Source organism: Pristiophorus japonicus, chromosome 13 (genome assembly GCF_044704955.1).
Source record: "Pristiophorus japonicus isolate sPriJap1 chromosome 13, sPriJap1.hap1, whole genome shotgun sequence".
NCBI lineage: Eukaryota > Metazoa > Chordata > Chondrichthyes > Pristiophoridae > Pristiophorus > Pristiophorus japonicus.
In genome coordinates, this window is record NC_091989.1 from 84,561,935 (window position 1) to 84,583,787 (window position 21,853).

At 48.2% G+C, this 21,853-nt stretch overlaps 1 protein-coding gene across 2 annotated transcripts in view; it reads right to left on the minus strand.

Annotated features, from left to right (window-relative positions):
• Positions 1-213: 213 nt before the first annotated feature.
• The window catches only part of LOC139278673 (intelectin-1a-like), a 142,871-nt gene continuing 121,231 nt past the window's right edge, over positions 214-21,853 (minus strand). For both annotated transcript variants that reach the window (XM_070897720.1, XM_070897721.1), the window contains 3 exons: positions 21,609-21,729; positions 16,106-16,209; positions 214-2,110 (listed from right to left, as the gene is read on the minus strand). In XM_070897720.1, the coding sequence (XP_070753821.1) occupies positions 1,958-2,110; positions 16,106-16,209; positions 21,609-21,729 (378 nt within the window). In that variant the 3' untranslated portion in view covers positions 214-1,957. The remainder of the gene's footprint in view (positions 2,111-16,105; positions 16,210-21,608; positions 21,730-21,853) is intronic.

Below are 21,853 nucleotides of genomic sequence, written 5' to 3' on the forward strand. Positions count from 1 at the left end.
AGCCGAAGGGACAGTGAACTGGCAATAGAACAGACTGGTTAACCGAAGGGACAGAGAGGTGGCAATAGAACAGACAGGTTAGCCGAAGGGACAGAGAGGTGGCAATAGAACAGACAGGTAAGCAGAGTGGACTCTGATGGCAGGAGCAATAAAGGGAACTAAGTTGTGTGTATATTTTAGAAAAAGAGCATTGAAGAAAGTGCAACCTGTAGATACATTTTTTATGCAGAAGGCAGGGGCAACAACAACAAAAACTTGCCTTTAACATAGTAAAATGTCCCAACTCGCTTCACTACAGCGTTATCAAACAACATTTGACACCGAGCCACGTAAGGAGATATTAGGGCAATTGAACAAAAGCTTGGTCAGAGGTAGGTTTTAAGGAGCATCTTAAAGGAGGAAAGAGAGGTAGAGAGGTTTAGGGAGGGATCCTAGAGCTTAGAGCCTAGGCAGCTGAAGGCACGGCCACCAATGGGATGTGTAAGAGGCAAGAATCGAGGAGCACAGAGATATTTGAGAGTTGTAGGGCTGGAGGAGATTACAGATGCAGGGAGGGTCACGGCCATGGAGGGATTTGAAAACAAGGATGGGAATTTTTAAATTGAGGGCTTACCAGCCTATGTCGGTCAGTGAGCAGAGGGTGATGGGTGAACGGAGCTTGGTGCGAGTTAGGATATGCATGGCCTTTGGTTTATGGAGGGTTGAATATGGGAGGCTGGCCAGGACAGCGTTGGAATACTCAAGTCTGGAGGTAACAAAGACATGGATGAGGGTTTCAGCAGCGGAAGAACTGAGTAGGGTGATATTATGGAGGTGGAAGTAGGCAGTCTTGTTGATGGTGCAGATATGTGGAAAGCTCAACTCAACATCAAATATGACACCAAGGTTGGGAATGGTCTGGTTCCACCTCACAGTTGCCAGGGAGAGGGATGGAGTTGATGGCTCAGAAATGGAGTTTGTGGTGTGGACTCTTCCCAACATTTAGAGGAAATTTCTGTTCACCCAGTATTGGATGGTGGATGGACATTCTGATAATATAGAGAGTGTGAAGTAATCAAGAGTGGTGGTGGTGAGGTAGAGCTGGGTGTCGTCAGCATACATGTGCAACCTGACATTGTGATTATGGATGAATGTCACAAGGGGCAGTATGTAGATGAGAAATAAGAGGGGGCGAAGTTTCCATCCTTGGGGACACCAGAGGTAACAGCGCGGGAGAGACAAGAGAAGCAATTGATGATAATTCTCTGGCTATGACTGGATAGATAAGAATGGAATTAGGCGCGTGCAGTCCCACCCAACTCGATGACAGGAGAGGCGTTGGAGTAGAGTGCTGTGGTCAACGATGTCAAAGGCTGCAGACAGGTTGAGAAGGTCAAGTAGGGAAAGTTTACTATGCTTGCAGTCACATAGAATCACAAGCAGCAGAGATGGACTGGTGCAGATATCTTTAAAATAGGGTTTTATCTAGGAACTTAGGAATGGGAGCGACTGGGAAAAGGTTTGGTCCATTGGGATTCTTTGGAATGGGAATTGCTGGGAAGGGGTTTGGTCTGTTGGGATTCTATGAAATTGGAATAACTCAGAAGGGAGTTGGTGCATTGGGATTCTATGGAACGTGATTGACTGGGAAGGGGGTTGACTGGGAAGGGTTTTGGTGCATTGGGATTCTATGAATTAGGATTGAATGGGAAGTGGGTTGGTCCAATGGGATTCTTTGGAATGGGATTGACTGGGAAGCAGATTAATCCATTGAGATTCTATGGAATGGGATTGACTGCGAAGGGGGTTGGTCCATTGGGAGTCTATGGATTGGGAATGACTGGAAAAGGTTTTACGATTCAGGAATTGGAAACCGTTACAAGCTTTGCGTGATGTTGATGGGTGTTATTCCCTGGTTCAGGCAGTACGGCTGATGTAGAATTAGCCACGAGGTCAGTTGGCAGACACTTTGCTTTCATCATCGGTAGAATAGAAGCACAGCTGACTCGAGCATTTCCTTGGAGGTGCTCCATTCGCTCCCAGTACCATAACCATTCCAGTCGAAGCCGCTGAAATCGCCGCACTGTCGTGGGTTGCCCTCGGGGAAGAAGCCCCCTCCTCCAATACATTGCTGCGAGAAAGAGGCACAACTGAATAAGGGCCAGTCACTTATGGGGTCAGTGACCCAGGCAAACACATGCAGACAGCGAAAGAAATGACCAACTGACCTGACAATGCTCACCCTGCCCATTATGGGTACTTTTCAGAATGGCAGGCAGTGACTAGTGGGGTACCGCAAGGTTCTGTGCTGGGGCCCCAGCTGTTTACACTGTACATTAATGATTTAGATGAGGGGATTAAATGTAGTATCTCCAAATTTGCGGATGACACTAAGTTGGGTGGCAGTGTGAGCTGCAAGGAGGATGCTGTGAGGCTGCAGAGCGACTTGGATAGGTTAGGTGAGTGGGCAAATGCATGGCAGATGAAGTATAATGTGGATAAATGTGAGGTTATCCACTTTGGTGGTAAAAACAGAGAGACAGACTATTATCTGAATGGTGACAGATTAGGAAAAGGGGAGGTGCAAAGAGACTTGGGTGTCATGGTACATCAGTCATTGAAGGTTGGCATGCAGGTGCAGCAGGCGGTTAAGAAAGCAAATGGCATGTTGGCCTTCATAGCAAGGGGATTTGAGTACAGGGGCAGGGAGGTGTTGCTACAGTTGTACAGGGCATTGGTGAGGCCACACCTGGAGTATTGTGTACAGTTTTGGTCTCCTAACCTGAGGAAGGACATTCTTGCTATTGAGGGAGTGCAGCGAAGGTTCACCAGACTGATTCCCGGGATGGCGGGACTGACCTATCAAGAAAAACTGGATCAACTGGGCTTGTATTCACTGGAGTTCAGAAGAATGAGAGGGGACCTCATAGAAACATATAAAATTCTGACAGGGTTAGACAGGTTAGATGCAGGAAGAATGTTCCCAATGTTGGGGAAGTCCAGAACCAGGGGTCACAGTCTAAGGATAAGGGGTAAGCCATTTAAGACCGAGATGCGGAGGAACTTCTTCACCCAGAGAGTGGTGAACCTGTGGAATTCTCTACCACAGAAAGTTGTTGAGGCCAATTCACTAAATATATTCAAAAAGGAGTTAGATGAGGTCCTTACTGCTAGGGGGATCAAGGGGTATGGCGAGAAAGCAGGAATGGGGTACTGAAGTTGAATGTTCAGCCATGAACTCATTGAATGGCGGTGCAGGCTAGAAGGGCCGAATGGCCTACTCCTGCACCTATTTTCTATGTTTCTATGTTTCTATGTTTCTATTAGACAGCGTAGCCATGAATATCTCCTCCCCACACACTGATATTCATCTCGGGGAACTGAACGAAAAAATACCAAGTGGACAATGTAAGGATAATCTGGGGGGAAAGCTGGACAAGATTCCTGGGCCTACTGGAATATGGGGTGCTGGTTCTAGTGCTGGGAACAGAGGTTCTCGCTGTGAAAGCAGAGGTTCTAGATGTGGAAGCAGAGGAGACTGATGTGGACAGAGATAGTTGATGTGGGTACATTGGTTCTAGATGTGGGTCTGGTTCTAGCTGTGAGGGTTGTCTCTATCTGAGGGAACAGAGGTTCTAGATTTAGGAAGAGATTCTAAGTGTAGGAATAGGGTCTAAATGTAGGAACAGAAGTTCTATATTTGGGGACAATGGTTCCAGCTGTGGCTCTAATTCGAGCAGTGGGGATGGTTCCAGCTGTGGGACAAAGGATCTAGTTGCAGAGATGCAATTATAGCTGTGCTGAATTCATTCGCCCTCCAATATTCATTGTCCAGTATCTTCTAACGGGTACAAAAATAATCACGTTGCTCACCAACGTACCAAATAGCTCACATCAATTGCACTGTTTTTGTCATGAATGTAACACCACTGTATTACTGTACACACTTGACCTTGATGCACACCTTGACCACAAGAGATGCACTTGTGGGAGACTGTCCCATACCTGGGCACCCAGGTATATAAACGGAGGTCCCACGCAGGGTTGGGTTGTCTTTGTGCTGTAAATAAAGAAGTAACGTCTGTGTGTGACCTTGTCACCAGGATGTGCCTCGTGTGGTTTTATACTATTGAATAAGGACTTTACAGTAGCGACGAGAAAGAAAAATTCACGACCAACGAGAATGGCCACCGGTAGCACAGAAGAACATTACTGTGTTGGGGATGATTGGGACGATTTTGTTGAGAGGCTTCAGCAGAGTTTTGTTATGAAGGAATGGCTGGGGGATGCTGCGGCTGAGAAGCGCAGGGCTCACCTCTTGACCAGCTGCGGACCAAAGACTTACACACTCATGAAGGACTTACTGGCACCCGAAAAGCCGGTGGACAAAACCTTTGAGGAGCTCAGCAAGTTGATCGGGGAGTACCTCAAACCAGTGAGCAGTGTACACATGGCCCGACACAGATTCTACACCCACAGACGTCGTGAAGGACAGAGCATACCGGACTTTGCAGCGGACCTTCGGCGTTTGGCCAGCCTCTAAGTATACAGATGCCTGTAGAGGGGAGGTGCTAAGGGAGTTCTTTATCGAGGGCATTGGTCAAATGGGAATTTACCGTAAATTAATTGAGACGAAGGATTTGACCTTGGAAGTGGCGGCGTTGATGGCTCAAACTTTCATGGTGTGGGAGGAAGAGACGAAAACGATATATGAGCGCAATTCTGCCCCCAATTACGGTGATGGATCAGGGAGTCAACATTATTACTGTGACTCAGTGCCCTGCAGGCAGGCAGGGGCAGTCCAACACCTCCCAGGCAACCATAGACCCCAGAGTAGGTTTTCCACAGAGACAATGGCAGGCTGAACAGACATTTACGCCATCACAGTGAACAATGTGGCCTGGGATGGGGCCATTGACACCCACTAATAGGGTACTTAAGAGCAGTCAAAGGGACATTCAGCGTGGAATGCCTGGCCATAGTCCTTTCATTCCCAACAATGGAAACTTTAACTCATGCTGGAGGGGTGGGGGTAAACACTCAGCCAGATCTTGCAGATTTCAACAGTTTGTGTGCAGGAACTGCAATCTCCCTGGCCATTTAGCTCGAATGTGCAGGAAGCCTGCAACCAGACGGATGAACCAGAAGAGGGTTGTTTGAGGCAGGATGACTTTTGGGGCAAATCGATGGACGCAGAGGTTCAGCGGGTCCATGTGGCGAATCTTCACAGTGCATACACCAGAACGCCACCAATGATGATGAGGGTTTTACTAAACGGCATTCCAGTACGCATGCAGCTGGACACGGGGGCCAGCCAGTCACTCATGGGTGTTCGGCAATTCGAGAAACTATGGCCCATCAAAGCCAGTAGACCCAAACTAGAACGCATTGAGACACAATTACGGAGGTACACTAAAGAGATTATTCTGGTGCTAGGCAGTGCAATGTTGGCTGTCACACACAATGGACTAGTGAATCGGCTGCCGCTCTAGATTGTCCCGCACTGTTGGGGAGGAGCTGGTTAGCTGAGATGAACTGGAAATGGGGGACGTTCACACAATGTCATCTGTGGAGCGAAGTCCGTGCTCACAAGTCCTACAATTCGATTCACTATTTCAACCTGGTGTCGGGACTTTCAAAGGCACTAAAATAGTGATACACATCACCCCGAACACGAGGCCAGTGCACCACAAAGCCAGAGCGGTGTCGTATGTGATGCGTGAAAAAAATCGAGAGCGAGTTGGACCGGCTGTTGAGAGAGGGCATCATCTTGCCCGTTGAATTCAGCGACTGGGCGAGCCCCATCGTTCCCGTCCTAAAAGCAGATGGTTCTGTCAGGATCTGTGGCGACTACAAGGCCATCATCAATTGGGTGTCCCTACAAGATCAATACCCCTGCCGAGAGCGGAGGACATTTGCGCCATGCTGGCAGGCGGCAAGCTGTTCACCAAGTTGGGCCTCACTTCAGCCTATATGACTCAGGAACTGGCCGACGAATCTAAACTACTGACCACCATCATCATGCACAAGGGACTGTTCATTTATAACAGGTGCCCATTTGAAAAAATCACGGCCGCTGACTGAATGTCAAAGAAACATGGAAAGCCTACTCAAATCCATACCTGGAACAATCGTATTTCAGGACGATATCCTCATCACGGGTCAAGACACCGAGGAACACCTCCACAATCTGGGGGAAGTGCTACGCCGACTGGAGCGGGTAGGCCTGTGACTCAAGAAGTCTAAATGCGTGTTTTTAGCTCCTGAGGTTGAGTTTCTGGGCAGGAGGGCTGCTGCAGATGGGTTTCGGCCCACCGAATCCAAAACAGAAGCGATTCGATGAGCACCCAGGCCCTGCAACACATCGAAGTTGCGTTCATTCCTGGGACTGTTGAACTATTTCGGGAACTGTCTGCCGAACTTGAGCACATTGCTGGAGTCGTTACACATGCTCCTGCGAAAGGGGTGTGATTAGTTTTGGGGGGACTGTTAGGAACGGGCTTTCGATCGCCGCGGAACTTACTTTGTTCTAACAAATAGTTGACCCTGTACGACTCCTGTAAAAAAAATTGGTTCTGACATGTGATGCATCATCCTATGGGGTTGGGTGCATGTTGCAACGAAAATTGCGCAGACGCGCTCAGCAGGCTTCTGCTGGCCACCACTGAGGGGACAGCGGAGCAAAGTACTGAGATGGTCATGGCTGTCAATGCCTTCGACAGTGCATGCTCCCCCATCACAGCCCGCTAGATCAAAATCTGGACAAACAGGGATCCCCTCCTATCCCTGATTAAGAAATGTGTTCTGACTGGGGATTGGGCGCCTACACATGGAGCATGCCCTGAGGAGGTCAGACCTTGCCACAGACGATGGATGAGCTCTCTATCCAGGCTGCCTACTATGGGGCAGCCGGGTAGTTATGCCCCAGAAGGGGAGGGAGGCATTCATCAGGGAGCTCCACAGGGAGCACCCAGGCATCGTGCTGATGAAGGCCATTGCCCAGTCACACGTTTGGTGGCCTGGGATTGATTCAGACCTGGAACACTGTGTTCGCAGGTGCACGACATGTGCCCAGCTCGGTAATGCCCGCAGGGAGGCCCCGCTCAGCCCATGGCCCGGGCCCACCAGGCCATGGTCACGCATTCATGTAGACTATGCGGGCCCGTTCATGGGAAAGACGTTTCTCATCGTGGTGGACGCGTACTCGAAATGGATCGAGTGCATCATTTTGAATTCATGCACAACATCCACCACCGTGGAAAGCTAACATGCGATCTTCGCAACCCATGGCTTGCTGGACATCCTGGTTAGTGATAATGGCCCATTTTTCACAAGCTACGAATTCCGGGAGTTCATGTCGGGTAATGGCATTAACCACGTCAGGACAGCGCCATTCAAGCCGGCCTCCAATGGCCAGGCGGAATGTGCGGTCCAAATCATTAAGCAAGGTATGCTCAGGATCCAAGGACCCCCTACAATGCCGCCTATTGCGCCTCCTGCTGGCCTATAGATCCCGACCGCACTCGCTCACGGGGGTCCCGCCCGCAGAGCTACTAATTAAAGGGACACTCAAAACTCAATTGTTCCTCATTCACCCAGTCCTGACCGACATTGTTGAGGGCAAGCGCCAGTCTCAAAACGCGTACCAAGACTGCAATTCAAGGGGAAGGTGTATAGAAATAAATGATCCCGTATTCATCCTCAATCACGCCATGGGGCCCAAATGGCTTGAGGGTACTGTAACTGAAAGAGGGAAATAGGGTCATTGTGGTAAAACTCAACAATGGTCAGATATGCCGCAAGCATCTGGACCAAGTTAAAAAAAAGGTTCAGCACCAACTCGGAGGAACCTGAAGAAGACCATGAGTTGCAACTCACACCACCGCCAGTGAACAAGCAACAAGAGCAATCAGCAGAATGCACAGTCCCTGCGGTCAGCCCGGAATCACCACAGGTGACAGACACTCACGTTAGTGTCTAACAACCAGAGCCCCAACTGCGGCGCTCCATGAGGGAGCGTAGATCACCTGAAAGACTGAACCTATGATCCCAATCAGACTTTGGGGGGGGGGGGGGAGGTGATGTCATGTATGTAACACCACTATATTACTGTACACACTTGACCTTGATGCACACCTTGACCACAAGAGGTGCACTTTTGGGAGACTGCCCCATACCTGTGCACCCAGGTATATAAAGGGAAGTTCCACGCAGGGTTGGGTTGTCTTTGTGCTGTAAATAAAGAAGTAAGGTCTGTGTGTGACCTTGTCCCCAGGATGTGCCGAGTATGGTTTTATACTATTGAGTAAGGACTTTACAGTTTTGAGGTGCAGTCACTGTTATTCAGCCGCCATTGTCAGCCATGCTTCAGTGGGCAGCACCCTCGCCTCTGAGACAGAGTTCAAATTCCACTCTCGAGACTTGAGCACAAAAACCTAGGCTGACACTACAGTGCAATGCTGAGGGCATGCTGCTCTGTCGGAGGGGCAGTACTGAGGGACTGCTGCACTGTCGGAGGGGCAGCACTGAGGGAGTGTCGCACTGTTGAGGGTCAGTACTGAGGGAGTGCTGCACTGCTGGAGATGCCGTTGTTTGGATGAGATGTTAAACCAATGATAGTTGCGTTATAAGTTTTCTAAAGGCAGGGACTTCCTACAGTATTCTGGCAAACATTCCTCCCTCAACCAGTAACTCCAAACAAACATATTAACCGGAAATATACATCTTATTACTATTTGCAGAATGATGCTCATGCTTATTGGCTTTCATGTTAGCCTACAGAAAAAATAAAGGGTTGCAATTATATAGCGCCTTTCACAACCTCAGGACATCCCAAAGCACTTTACAGCCAATGAAACGCTGAGTGTAGTCACTGTTGTAATGTAGGAAACACATCAGCCATTTTGTACACAGCAAGCTCCCACTGCAGATAATGGTTTAGTGATGTTGGTTGAGGAATAAACATTGCCCAGGACACCAGGGATAACTCCCCTACTCTTTTTCGAAATAGTACGATAGAATCTTTTAAGTCCACCTGAGAGAGTAGATGGAGCCTTGGTTTAACGTCTCATCTAAAAGGCGGCACCTCCCTTAGAGTACTGCCCCTCCGACAGTGCAGTGCTCCCTCAAAACTGTCCCTCCTACAGTACAGCGCTCCCTCAAAACTACCCCTCAAACAGCGCAGCACTCCCTTAGTCATCATCATCATAGGCAGTCCCTCGAAACGAGGATGACTTACTTCCACGCCAAAAAAAAATGATGAGTTCATCGGTGTTTCAAATGAAGAACCCGAACTACATCCTCAAGGGTGGAAGCTGCCTGTGTGTGGATTATTTTAACGTGGTGGCCATTGCGCACTAGCCACCACACAGGCTTAACAGAGCTAGGTCTTGGTCCAGTGGCAAGGATTACCCAAGACAACTGGAGACCTGCTCTGCTGCACGGACCTAGTGCGCACACATATCGCACTCCCTCAGTACTGCCCCTCCGACAGTGCAGCACTCTCTCAGTACTGTCCCTCCGACAGTGTGGTGCTCCCTCAGCACAGCCCCTCCGACAGTGCGGCGTTCCCTCAGTACTGCTCTCCGACAGTGCAGCTCTCCCTCAATACTGTCCCATGGACAGCGCAGCACTCCCTCAGTATGGATCTCTCAGTACTGCCCCAGCGACAATGCAGCATTCCCTCAGTATGTTCCTCTGACACAGTGCAGCGCTCTCAGTACTGCCCCTGACACTGTGTGTCTGTATCTGTCTGCCTGTCTCTCAGTCCTTGTCTCCGTCTGTCTGTGTGTCTGTATCTGTATTTCTGTCTCTGTATGTATCTGTCTGCCTGTCTGTGTGTGTCTCTGGCCGGTTGCTGGCCAGGAAAACCAGCCTCCTGCCAAGTGATTGCCCCGGTGAAGTTTGGAGGACAGAATGGAAACACGGCAAATTAAACTGGTAAAAGGGACCTCCTTAGCGCAGCGATATGTATGTCAAATCATCTGAATTCCTGGGCAACGATAGCAGTGAGGTGTTCCGGTCTGTCGCTGTTGGGGTTGTCCATGAGGGTCCTGACGTTCAAGGTCTCGAACTTTACAGTGTGGTGTCCTTACACCTTACTATAGAATCACACGAGGCATGTACTGCAGACAAGGTCACTACATGACCTGAACCTTTATTCCCAGGACCAAGATTTCATGATCTTCCTCACGTTCCTCAGTGTCCATGCTGAACCTTTTCTTTACTTGGTCCAGATGTTTGTGGCATATCTGCCCATTGTTAAGTCTGACCACTATGACCCTATTCTCCTCTTTGCCAATTACAGTACCCTCAAGCCACTTAGGTCCCAAAGCATGATTGAGAACGAATACAGGGTCATCGATTTCTATGCATCTCCCTACCGAGTTGCGATCATGGCACTCGATTTGGGACTGGCGCTTGCCCTCAACAATGTTTGACAGTGCTGAATGAATGAGGGACAGCCGTGTTTTAAGCGTGTTTCATGAGTAGTTCCGCGGGCGTGACTCCCGTGTGCGAATGCAGCCGGGACCTATAGGCCAGCAGGAGGCACGATAGGCGGTACTGAAGGGAGGGTCCTTGAATCTGGAGCATGCCTTGTTTTATGATTTGAACCACACATTCCGCCTGGCCATTGGAAGCTGGCTTGAACGGTACTGTCCTGACATGTTTGATACCATTACCCGACATAAACTCCTGGAATTCATAACTCGTGAAACACGTGCCATTATTGCTAACCAGGATGTCCGGCAAGCCGTGGGTCGCAAAAACAGTACACAGACTCTCCACGGTGGTGGATGTCATGCACGAATTCAATATAATGCACTCGATCCATTTCGAATACGCATCGACAATAATCAGGAACATTTTTCCCATGAATGGACCCATGTAGCCGATGTGAATACGTGACCATGGCCTGGTGGGGCAGGGCCACGGGCTGAGTGGGGCCTCCCTGGGGGCATTTCCCAGCTGAGCACATGTTGTGCACCTGCAAACCCAGTGAGACAATTCCCGGCCACCATATATGTGACCGGGCAATGGCCTTCATTAGCACGATGCCTGGGTGCTCGCTGTGGAGTTCCCTGATGAATGCTTCCCTTCCTTTCTGGGGCATGACTACCCGGCTGCCCCATAGTAGGCAGTCGGCTTGGATGGAGAGCTCGTCCATCCGTCTGTGAAACGGCCTGACCTCCTCGGGGCATACTCCGTGTACGGGCGCCCAATTCCCAGTCAGGACACATTTCTTTATCTGTTGGTCCAGATTTTGAGCTTGTGGGCTGTGATAGGGGAGCCTGCGGTGTTGAAAGCCTCAACGGCCATGACCATCTCCGCGCTTTGCTCCGATGCCCCCTCGGTGGTCGCCAGTAGGAGCTTGCAGAACGCGTCAGCGCAATTTTCGGTGCCTGTCCGGTGCTGTATGGTGTAGTCATACGCAGCCAGCGTGAGGGCCCACCGCTGTATGCGAGCTGACGCATTGGCATTGACAGCCTTGCTGGCGGACAACAGGGATGTTAATGATTTGTGGTCCGTTTCTAACTCTAACCTGCTGCCGAAAAGGTACTGATGCATCTTTTTCACCCCGTAGACACAGGCGAGTGCTTCCTTTTCAACCATCCCATAACCCCGTTCTGCCTGGGGGAGCAACCTGGAGGCATAAGCCACAGGTTGGAATTGGCCCTGATCATTATTCTGCTGCAACATGCACCCAACCCCATAGGATGATGCATCACACGTTAAAACCAGTTTCTTACAGGGGTTGTACAAAGTCAACAGCTTGTTAGATCAAAGCAGCTTCCACGCTCGATTGAAAGTCCGTTCTGACAGTCCCCCCAAAACCATTCACAACCCTTACACAGGAGCACTTGCAGCGGCTCCAACAATGTGCTTAAGTTCAGCAGAAAGTTCCTGAAGTAGTTCAATAGTCCCAGAAATGACGGCACCTCCGATGTGTTGTCGGGCCTGGGCGCATGACGGATCACCTCCGTTTTGGATTAGTTAGGCCGGATCCCATCTGCGGCAACCCTCCTGCCCAAAAACTCGACCTCTGGGGCCAAAAACATACACTTGGACTTCTTTAGTCACAAGCCTGCCCGGTGCAGTCGGCGTAGCACTTCCTCCAGGTTGTGGAGGTGTTCCTCAGTGTCTCGACCCATGATTAGGATGTCATCTTGGAATACGATTGTTCCAGGGATGGATTTAAGCAAGCGTTCCATGTTCCTCTGGAAGATGGCGGCCACTGAACGAATGCCGAACGGACACCTGTTGTAAACGAATAGCCCCTTGTGCATAGTGATGGTGGTCAGAAGTTTGGATTCTTCAGCCAATTCCTGAGTCATGTACGCTGAAGTGAGGTCCAACTTGGTGAACAGCTTGCCACCTGCCAGTGTGGCAAAAAGATCCTCCGCTCTCGGAAGCGGGTATTGGTCCTGTAGTGACACTCGGTTGATGGTGGCCTTGTAGTCCCCACAAATCCTGACCGAGCCATCCGCTTTAAGGACAGGAACGATGGGGCTTGCCCAGTCACTGAATTCAACAGGCGAAATTATGCCCTCTCTTAGCAGCCTGTCCACTTACTCTCAATTCTCTCACACATCATATACGGCACGGCGCTGGCTTTGTGGTGCACTGGTCTGGCATCTGGGGTGCTGCGCATCACTATTTTGGTGCCCTTAATGGTCCCGACACCTGGTTGAAAAAGTGGCTCGAATTTCTGTAAGACCTGTGAGCATGAACTTCGGCTCCACAGATGAAATGGCGTGCACATCCCCCCCATTTCCAGTTCATCTCGACTAGCCAGCTCCTCCCCAAGAGCGCGGGACCATTCCCCAGGACAATCCAGAGTGGCAGCCGGTTCTCCGATCCATTGTGTGTGACCACCAAGTTTGCACTGCCTAGTACTGGGATGATCTCTCTGGTGTACGTCCATAGCTGCGTGTCAATACGTTCCAGTTTGGGCCTGTTAGCTTTGAGTGGCCAGAGTTTTTCAAATTGTTGAGCACTCATAAGTGGCTGGCTTCTGTGTCCAGCTCCATGCGTACCGGGATGCCATTTAATAGAACTTTCATCATCATAGGTGGCATTTTGGTATACGAGCTGTGGACGTCTGCCACATGAACCCGCGGTACTTCAGCATCCATAGCTTTGCCCCAAGCATCACCCTGCCTTGCAGACCCCTCGTCTGGTTCCTCTGCCTCGTAAACTATCCTCGCTATGGGCTTTCTGCACATTCTGGCCAGATGTCCACTGAAGTTACAATTTCTACAGATAAATTGAACCTACAGTTCCTACAGGTTTTTGCAGCATGTCTGCCACCGCACATCCAGCATGAGCTGAGATTGTTGTGAACAAAGGAACTGTTAACAGGCATTCCTCTCTGATTGTCTCTTTGATTACTCCTGAGCACTCTGTTGCTGAGTGTCAATGGTCCCATCCCGGGACGCATTGTCCCTTGTGATGGCGTGAATTGCCGATCCCCCTGCCATTGTCTCTGTTGCTGGCCCACCCTAGAGTCTGTTGCTGCCTGGGCGGTGTCGAATTGCCCTTGCCTGCCTGCGGGGTTCTGAGTCTCATTTACAATGTTAACTCCCTGGTCCATCGCCACGTTGGAACCAGGGCTGCGCGCGTAAATTATCTTGGTCTCCTCTTCCCCTGTCATGAAGGTCTGAGCTATCAATGTTGCCCTTTCCAAAGTCAAGTCCTTGGTCTCAATAAGCTTCCTGAAAATCCCGGCATGACCAATGCCCTCAATGAAGAAATCCCTTAACATCTCCCCCCTGCAGGCATCTGTGAACTTACAGAGGCTGGCCAAACACCGAAGGTCGGCAACGAAGTCCGATATATGCTTTGTCCCTCCCGCCGCTGGTGTGTATAGAACCGGTGCTGGGCCATGTGTGTACTGCTCGCCGGTTTGAGGTGCTCACCGAAGGACTTGTCCGCTGGCTTCTCTGGTGCGAGCAGGTCTTTCATCAGCGCATACATCTTGGATCCACAGCTGGTCAGTAGATGCACCTCCGCTTGCCAGCCACTTCCTCTCCCAGCCAGTCCTTCGTGACAAAGCTCTGTTGGAGCCGCTCAACGAAATCGTCCCAGTCCTCAACACAGTACCATTCCTCTGTGCGACCGGTGGCCATCCTCGTGGGTAGCTGATTCCCGTTTCTCGTCGCCAAATGTGGTGTCCTTACACCTTACTATAGAATCACATGAGACATGTACTGCAGACAAGGTCACTACGTGACCTGAACCTTTATTCCCAGGACCAAGAAGTGCTGACCCTGCGTGGGACCTCCCTTTATATACCTGGATGACCAGGTGAGGAGTGTCTCCCACAAGTTCACCCGTTGTGGTCAAGGTGTGCATTTCTCAGGTGTATATAGTGTACAGTATTGTTACATAAAGGTTACAGTTATGTGAAGGTTACAAACATGACAGACAGTAGGCTCCCGAGGTATGGAAAATGGTCCATGTTGTTCAAGGACTCGTCATGGAACTTGATAATCAGGGGGCCCGTACGGTGTGGTGGTTGCAGGTTGGTAAATGCCTGTGTATGACTTCTTTTGATGTGGGGTGGCCGTTGCACACCAGCTACTACATGGGCTTGGCAGAGCAAGGTCTTGGTCCAATGGCGAGGGAATCCAAGATGATTGAAGACGATTGCATGGGCCTAGTACACACATATCCTCCTTTCTACACATCCTCTCCCTCTGGATTTCATAGGACAGTGTAGGCCTCTCGCCCTCGCTGGTGGCCCACACTGCACCACTCCTCGGTCCTGACCTCGCTCCTGGACCTCGACCCACTCCTGGGCCCCGGCCTCGACCTGCTCCCGGGCCTCGACCCGCTCCTGGGCCCCGGCCCCAGCCCGCTCCTGGGCCCCAATCCATTCCTGGGCCCCGGCCCCGACCCGCTCCCGGGCCCTTGCTTTGACCTGCTCCTGGACCCCGGCCCGCTCCCCGCCCCTGGGCCCCGGCCTCGACCCGCCCCTGGGCCCCGGCTTCACTGCAAAATATATAATCAGCTACCTGGTTTCCAGTGACATCACACTTTGCGTTTGTCCCCACTTGGGTTGGCACCGCATTGGTTCCTGGGGCTGCTCCACTCTATCAAAACCTTTCATAATTTAAAGACGAATATTACCTCTATCGATTGGCTCCAGTTATTCTCTTCTCCACAAGTGGAAACATTCTCTCAGTATCCACTCTAAGAAAACCTTTCATAATTTTGAAGACCTCTATTAGGTCACCCCTTAGCCTTCTTTTTTTCAAGAGAAAAGAGACCCAACCTGTTCATCCTTTCCTGATATGTATCCCCTCGTATTTCTGGTATCATCCTTGTAAATCTTCTCTGCACCCTCTCCAGTGCCTCGATATCCTTTTTATAATATGATGATCAGAACTGTACACAGTGCTTTAAGTGTGGTATAACCAAGGTTTGATACAGGTTTAGCATAACTTCCCCACTTCAATTCTATGGGGCCAAAATTGGCCCTTTCCTTGAGGCCTATCACCACCATAAATCGGTGGCAACGCTGCGGAGTGGGGTGGAGTGGTCGGCGACTTTTTGTGGAATGGCCGCTGCTAGCCCAATTGCCCTCCCGGCTTTCCTTGCAGTGCCCCAATCCCCCCTTACCACTTCGCTGCTGCCGATCGATGTTAAGCGTGTCATCACTATGCGCATCGCCAATCTAATCCTCTGATGGTGACATTCCCCTCGGAAAATCTTCGGCCTAACCTTTTCCCCAGTGCTCCAGTGATGCTGTGGCCTTCTGCAGCGGCGGTGCAGCTTCCCTTAAAGGGGGAGGGTGCACTGCTACTGCCGCCATGTTCTTTTGTGTTGGCCGGCTGCCAGGTTGGCCTGACAATTATGTCCCCAGGTTCGGCCGGGCCACCAACAGGCAGCATGGCACCCCTTCTGTATCCAATTCTCTTTTGAAAGGTACTATTGAATCTGCTTTCACTGCCCTTTCAAATAGTGAAATCCAGATAGCGCTACCAGACGCCCCCCCACCGACCCCACTCCCAGCGGGTCCGGAAGTAAAAATATACCCTAATAATTTTGTTTCTCTCTCCAAAGATGCTGCCTGACCTGCTGAATATTTCCATCATTTTCTGTTTTTAGTCCACATACTCACATGCTCCGTGTGGCAGCCGATAGCTTTGGTCCCAGAGCACAGAGCATTTGCTGCTTTTTCGTTGTTGAAAACTCTAAACTGGACATAGCCTGGAGTAAACTGAGCTGTGGAACAGGAAGAAATGTTTATTTCACATTAACAAGCACTCTGAATTGGATTGGATTTTGTGATCGCTTGAGACACAGAACTGCACAACATGGCTCCTGGGTAAGAACTGTACAGCACATGGCTTTATTATTATTACATCAATAGATCTCTAGATGACTCTACAGCACTTCCCCATCATTAAATGAAGAAGTTAATTGTAACAAATCGTAATTGTACATGACTTGCATTGTATACACAACTCTTCGTATACATTTCTCAAATGGAACCCACTTTATGTTTCCAAATTCTACTATTCAGTTCTGTAACACCATCAAAAGATATTGGCCCTGAAATTCCGTTTTGGTGTTCCCGCGGTCATTTTAGAGAAAAAATACGCACCTACCTTAAGCTGCGCCTACGTTCGACTTTCCGATGCTGAGGCCACCTTCTACTGCGATTCGCAGCGCATGCACGTCGACGCGTGCGCAGGCCTAGTGCTTGAGTCACATGGGTCGGGCAGCCAATCAGGTAAAGTATCATCGTAATAGGAGTTCCGCAGCGTCCTAAACTCCTATTACTATGATTGTGATAGTGCCCGAAACACCCAAAACACAGCCCCGAACACCCAAGGCATTAATAAAAAATAGAAAATAATTACACTACATTTATTTAAATTAAAGTTATTAATGTCTTAAAAAAATATTTTCCCAATTTTTAAAAAAAGTTTTTTTTAAATAAACTTACCGTTGTGGGGAGGGTTTTTAATGATATATTAAAACATATTTTATGTTTTTGTGAATACTTGCGCTTGTAAAAGTAGGCTATGCGCTTGCTTTTTCAGGTGCAAGATTTTTGAGGACATCTGTAAGTGTGAAAATCGGAAATTTCCACTTACAAAATGTCCTCGCCCCCAAGATGTGGCCACCTGTCAAGCCAGAAAATTGACAGATCGGAAATTTTGGTTTCCAGCGCACGCGCATTGCGCGCAGGAAACCGCCATTTCCGATGCCTTCCCAGGTCCGTAGGAGCTCCGTACGGACCCGGTGAGTCGGAATTTCAGGGCCAATAACTTATTTTCCATATTTACAGATTAAACTTAATCACTGGTTTTCTGTTTCGAAGAGGATACCTTCTTTCTTGAACAGAACTTTCCGATCTTGTTGCAGGACTTTGACTCATTCTAGGCTGAGCCTGAGGAGAATTTTTCTCCAAGGGCTGACCTTGATCGACATTTGGAATCTCTACACTTTCAGACTGTTTGTCTGCCTGACACGGACTTACATTCTGATTTTTCTTGGACTTGTTTCTGGTACATCTGATGTAGGATTTGCCACTGGTACTCCACTTGTAATAAGACTATCTGACTCAACAGAATAAATTGAATCATCCCAACTTTCAACTCATTCCACACCTGTCAGTAAGATATGATCAATGTGAACAAACCTAACCTGTCCATGATCAAAGATCTTGACCAAATATATGCGAGGGCCACACGTCACTGCTCTTCCTGGTAACCACTTTAACCATTTATGGTGCTGGTTCTTGACTCTAATCTTCTGATTCAACTTCCCATTTCTCTCTCTTACTCTACCTATATTATTACTCTCTTCCTGCCTTGTTGCTTTTCTACTGACTGTGCCAAGTTTGGCTTTAACAACGAGAAGCTGATTCGTTGCTGTCATTTGAGAAATAACTCTGCTGGAGTTCTACTAGTAGTGGTATGAGGAGTGTTCCGATAAGTAATCGGAAAAGTAGCCAGTTTGTGGTCCAACAACAACTGACATTTCTTTGGATTTGGATCCAACATTTGCTTGATGAGGGCATGTTTGACAATTTGTACTGTGTGCTCTGCTGCACCATTTGAAGCAGAGTAGTAGGTGAAACTTTGGTATGTTTCACACCGTTTTTGCTCATGAACTGTGTGAACTCTTTTGAACAAAATTAAGGCGCATTATCAGAAACAATTTCTTCTGGGAGTCCAGATGAAGAAAACAATCTTCACAAATTGTCTAGTGTTTTGCTTGTTATTATTATCCGCATCAGAAACAACTTTACCCAGTTTGAATGTCTATCTATCACTATGGACAATTGCTGTCCTTCTAGCTCATCAAAATCTACATGTAACCTTTACCTGGGAGGCCATTTCCGTGGCTGTAATGGTACTGATTCGGGCTGCAGCTAAGGTTGGAACTGGGGACTTTGGGTGGAGGATTGCTGTCAGGGGCTTATGGTCAGTAACTATGGTGAACCTATGACCAAAGATGTATTTGTGAAATAAAAACAGAATGCTGGAAATCTCAGCGAGTCAGGCAGCATCTGTGGAAAGTCGACCCGAAATGTTAACTTTGTTTTTCTCTCCACAGATGCTGCCTGACCCACTGAAATTTCCAGCATTCTCTGTTTTTATTACAGATTCCAGCATCCACAGTATTTTGCTTTTATATAACTATTTGTGAAACTTCTTGACCCCAAAAATCAATGGCAAAGCTCCCTTTCAATCTGCGCATAATTCTGCTCACTGGCAAGAGAGTGCGTGAAGAAAAAGCAATTGGTCTCACCTCCCAACTATCTAGTACATGAGAAATGACTAACCCAACTCTGTATGGAGACATCACACGCTAGCTTAATCTGCTTTGATACGTCATAGTGAACTAACATGGTGTTCTCTACTAACTGGCTTTTACACTCTTTGAATGCTGTGTCGTATTCTTTTGACCAATCCAAGGGACCTGTTTTCCCAACAGCTCATTCAGTGGATGTAACACTGTAGCCAAGTTTGGGAGGAACTTCCTGTAATAATTCAAACAACCCCAAAAAAAATCAAAATTCAGAGACGTCCTTGGGAATGTGTGCATTTCTGATCGCATCCAGCTTTTCATCAGTTGGATGTAAACCCTCTTAGGGCACAGAGTAGACAAAGAACTCCACTGAGTTTTGAAACATCTCACACTTGCGAGCAGTCACTCGTACTCTTTGCTTCTCTAGCCATTTGAGCATTTCATTCAACACCTTATCATCGATTTGCCTGTTTGGTGCTGAAATGAGTATGTCATCTAAAAAATACACTACCCCTTCAATCCCTTGCAAAATGTGATTCATCACCCCCTGGACTATATCGGAGGTGAAAGAGATTCCAAATGGTAGCCTATTGAACTATAGGCCTAGGTGAGGATTTATAGTCAAGCTCGACTTGGACTCTTCATCTAACTCAAGTTGTAGGTAGGCATTTGTTATATTTAACTTTGAGAAGATCTGGCCACTTGTCAGCATTGTGAACAAATCTTCCACATTTGGCAACGCTTTGGGTAGATAGCACTCTAGAACCTAGTTTATGGTTACCTTATAATCACCACACAACCTTATCTTACCATCTGAATTAGGAACAACAATTGGTGTAGCCCAATTACTCAGATCTACCTTAGAGATAATTCCCAGTTTCTAATGTTTTGAGTTCTCCTTGAGTGCATATGATATAAAACGTGGCTTGCAGTAAACTGGTCTTGCATCCTTCTGCGCTCTGACACTCACCTTGAAGTCTTGGATCAGACTGCCCATTTCGCAGAACACTTCAGATGGTGTTTGATGACATCCTCTTTCGATGCAACACAGAAAATCTGATTTCAAACCAGCTTCAGTGATCCCAACCAATTTCTATCTATCAAGGCAGGCTTGTCTCCTGCCACTACGACAAGAGACAAAGTCTGATACTAATCCATGTATTTCACTGGTATGGTGACACTTTCTACTATAGGGATTAGCTCTCATGAGTAGTTTCGCAGCTCTATCACTTGTCACGATATAGCGATTCTGATACTACGCTCACGTATGCACCAGTGTCGATTTGCAGGGGTATCCTGGTTGTTGCGACATCTATTTAGATGACGATACTTTGTGAATCGCTGTTAGATACATTTGTGCTCCTTATGATGAGAATCTCCAGAAACTCCTTATCTTGCTGCTTAATTCAACGCAATGTAGAGCCTGCCGATTTCTACTTCCAGCATTGGTTTACTTTTCATTCGACATGCCTTTGTAAATTGCTCAGTTTTCTTGCAGTAGAAACACTGCCTTCACATATGGACAACTTTGAGAAATGTATTGTCCCAGGCACTGATAGCATGACTCCAATGCTCTGTTACCTTGATCAGTTGCTGAGACCTTGGGGCCCAACTGCCTTTTACTTTTAGCCTGCAGTCAATTCACCTCGGTTGTCTGACGACTGGAAATGGCACGAAATTCTCTGGACTATTGGTCAGCCATATTGATCGACATAGCTGTCTGACAAGCTAAATTAAAATTCAAGTTAGTGGTTGTAAATAAATTCCTTCTGAGACGTTCATTTTTCAACCCACAAACAAAGCGGTCACGCAAAGCTCGGTCCTGAAATTTTCCAAAATGACGATGATTGGATCCTGATACCCTCATCATTTAATTGATTGAGTGTTCCAAAACAATAACTTTCTGCAATTTACAGGGGCTCATGACTGTAGTGCTGGAATCTCCTTCATTGATGGGTCCTTCAGCTTGGTGAAACCAAGCACATTTTTCAGGGTTTCATGCAACACGGGGCCTGCTTCAGTGAAGCAAATAGCCAGTTTTCTTTCTAAAATCGCCCAATTATGGTTTACATCATTGGGGACTTCAACAATATTTGAGGTGAAAAACATTTGCTCGGAAGGTCTCTCAGTGACGATGAAACTCAACCAAATGCTCTATTATTCACATAGGTGCAGCCATCTGGACTCAGACAACGCCAACAGTTCAGCCACGTGTGTTCAAAATTGACCTTGGATTTTTAAGTTATTCTGCAAAATGTAGAACCACTAATAGTCTCTCCGTCAGTTGGCAGGAATATCCTCCTACAAAAAGTTCAGCCTGGGAATCCTAAAATCGCATCCTCTACCCCAATCTGTGATACCTTGAGACACAGCTTATGCACACAACTTATGCACACAACTGCACAACATGGCTCCCAGGTAGAACTGTGCAGAGCACATGTTTTATTATTATTACATCAGTCGTCCACTAGGTGGTTCTACAACAAATTTGTATTCAGACAAGTAGAGGGAGCTGGAGCCAGCAGTTATCAGAACTTGTTTCCTTGATTTCTGTGCAGATGTGTTCAAATGACCTCCATACAGCAGGACTGCAAACATTTTAATCCAGAACGGACAGTGTCTGACACACTCAACAACCAGTCCCTCCCTGGAATTGGGTTTGGGCCCAGGTTCCACAGGGGGGGGGGGGGTGGGGGGTGGAGGAGGGTGTCTGAGTGACACACTGAGGCACCCAGTCCCTCCCTGGGATTGGGTTTGGGCCCAGGTCCCAGACCGGAAAAAGACAATGAAGGGCACAGGGTGATGCGCGGTGCAGGTGGAAGAGCAGTGTTTTACATTGTTCACATGCCCCAACTTACATTGACTGTTCGGAGCATAGAGCTTTTTCACAGTGGAGTCACTTCCATGGTCATATTGGATGGGAACTGATGGTCCATTATTGGTAATACACGATCCAATACCAAATTTCACGGGAAACCTCTGCAATTTGAAATGGGGAAGAAACAGGTAAACTTCTAAAATTCATGAGGAACAGTTGGGAATAGTAGAGCTGTTTGCATCAATTAGTCACTGGCTCCTTTATTGTGGAGTTCACAACATCAGG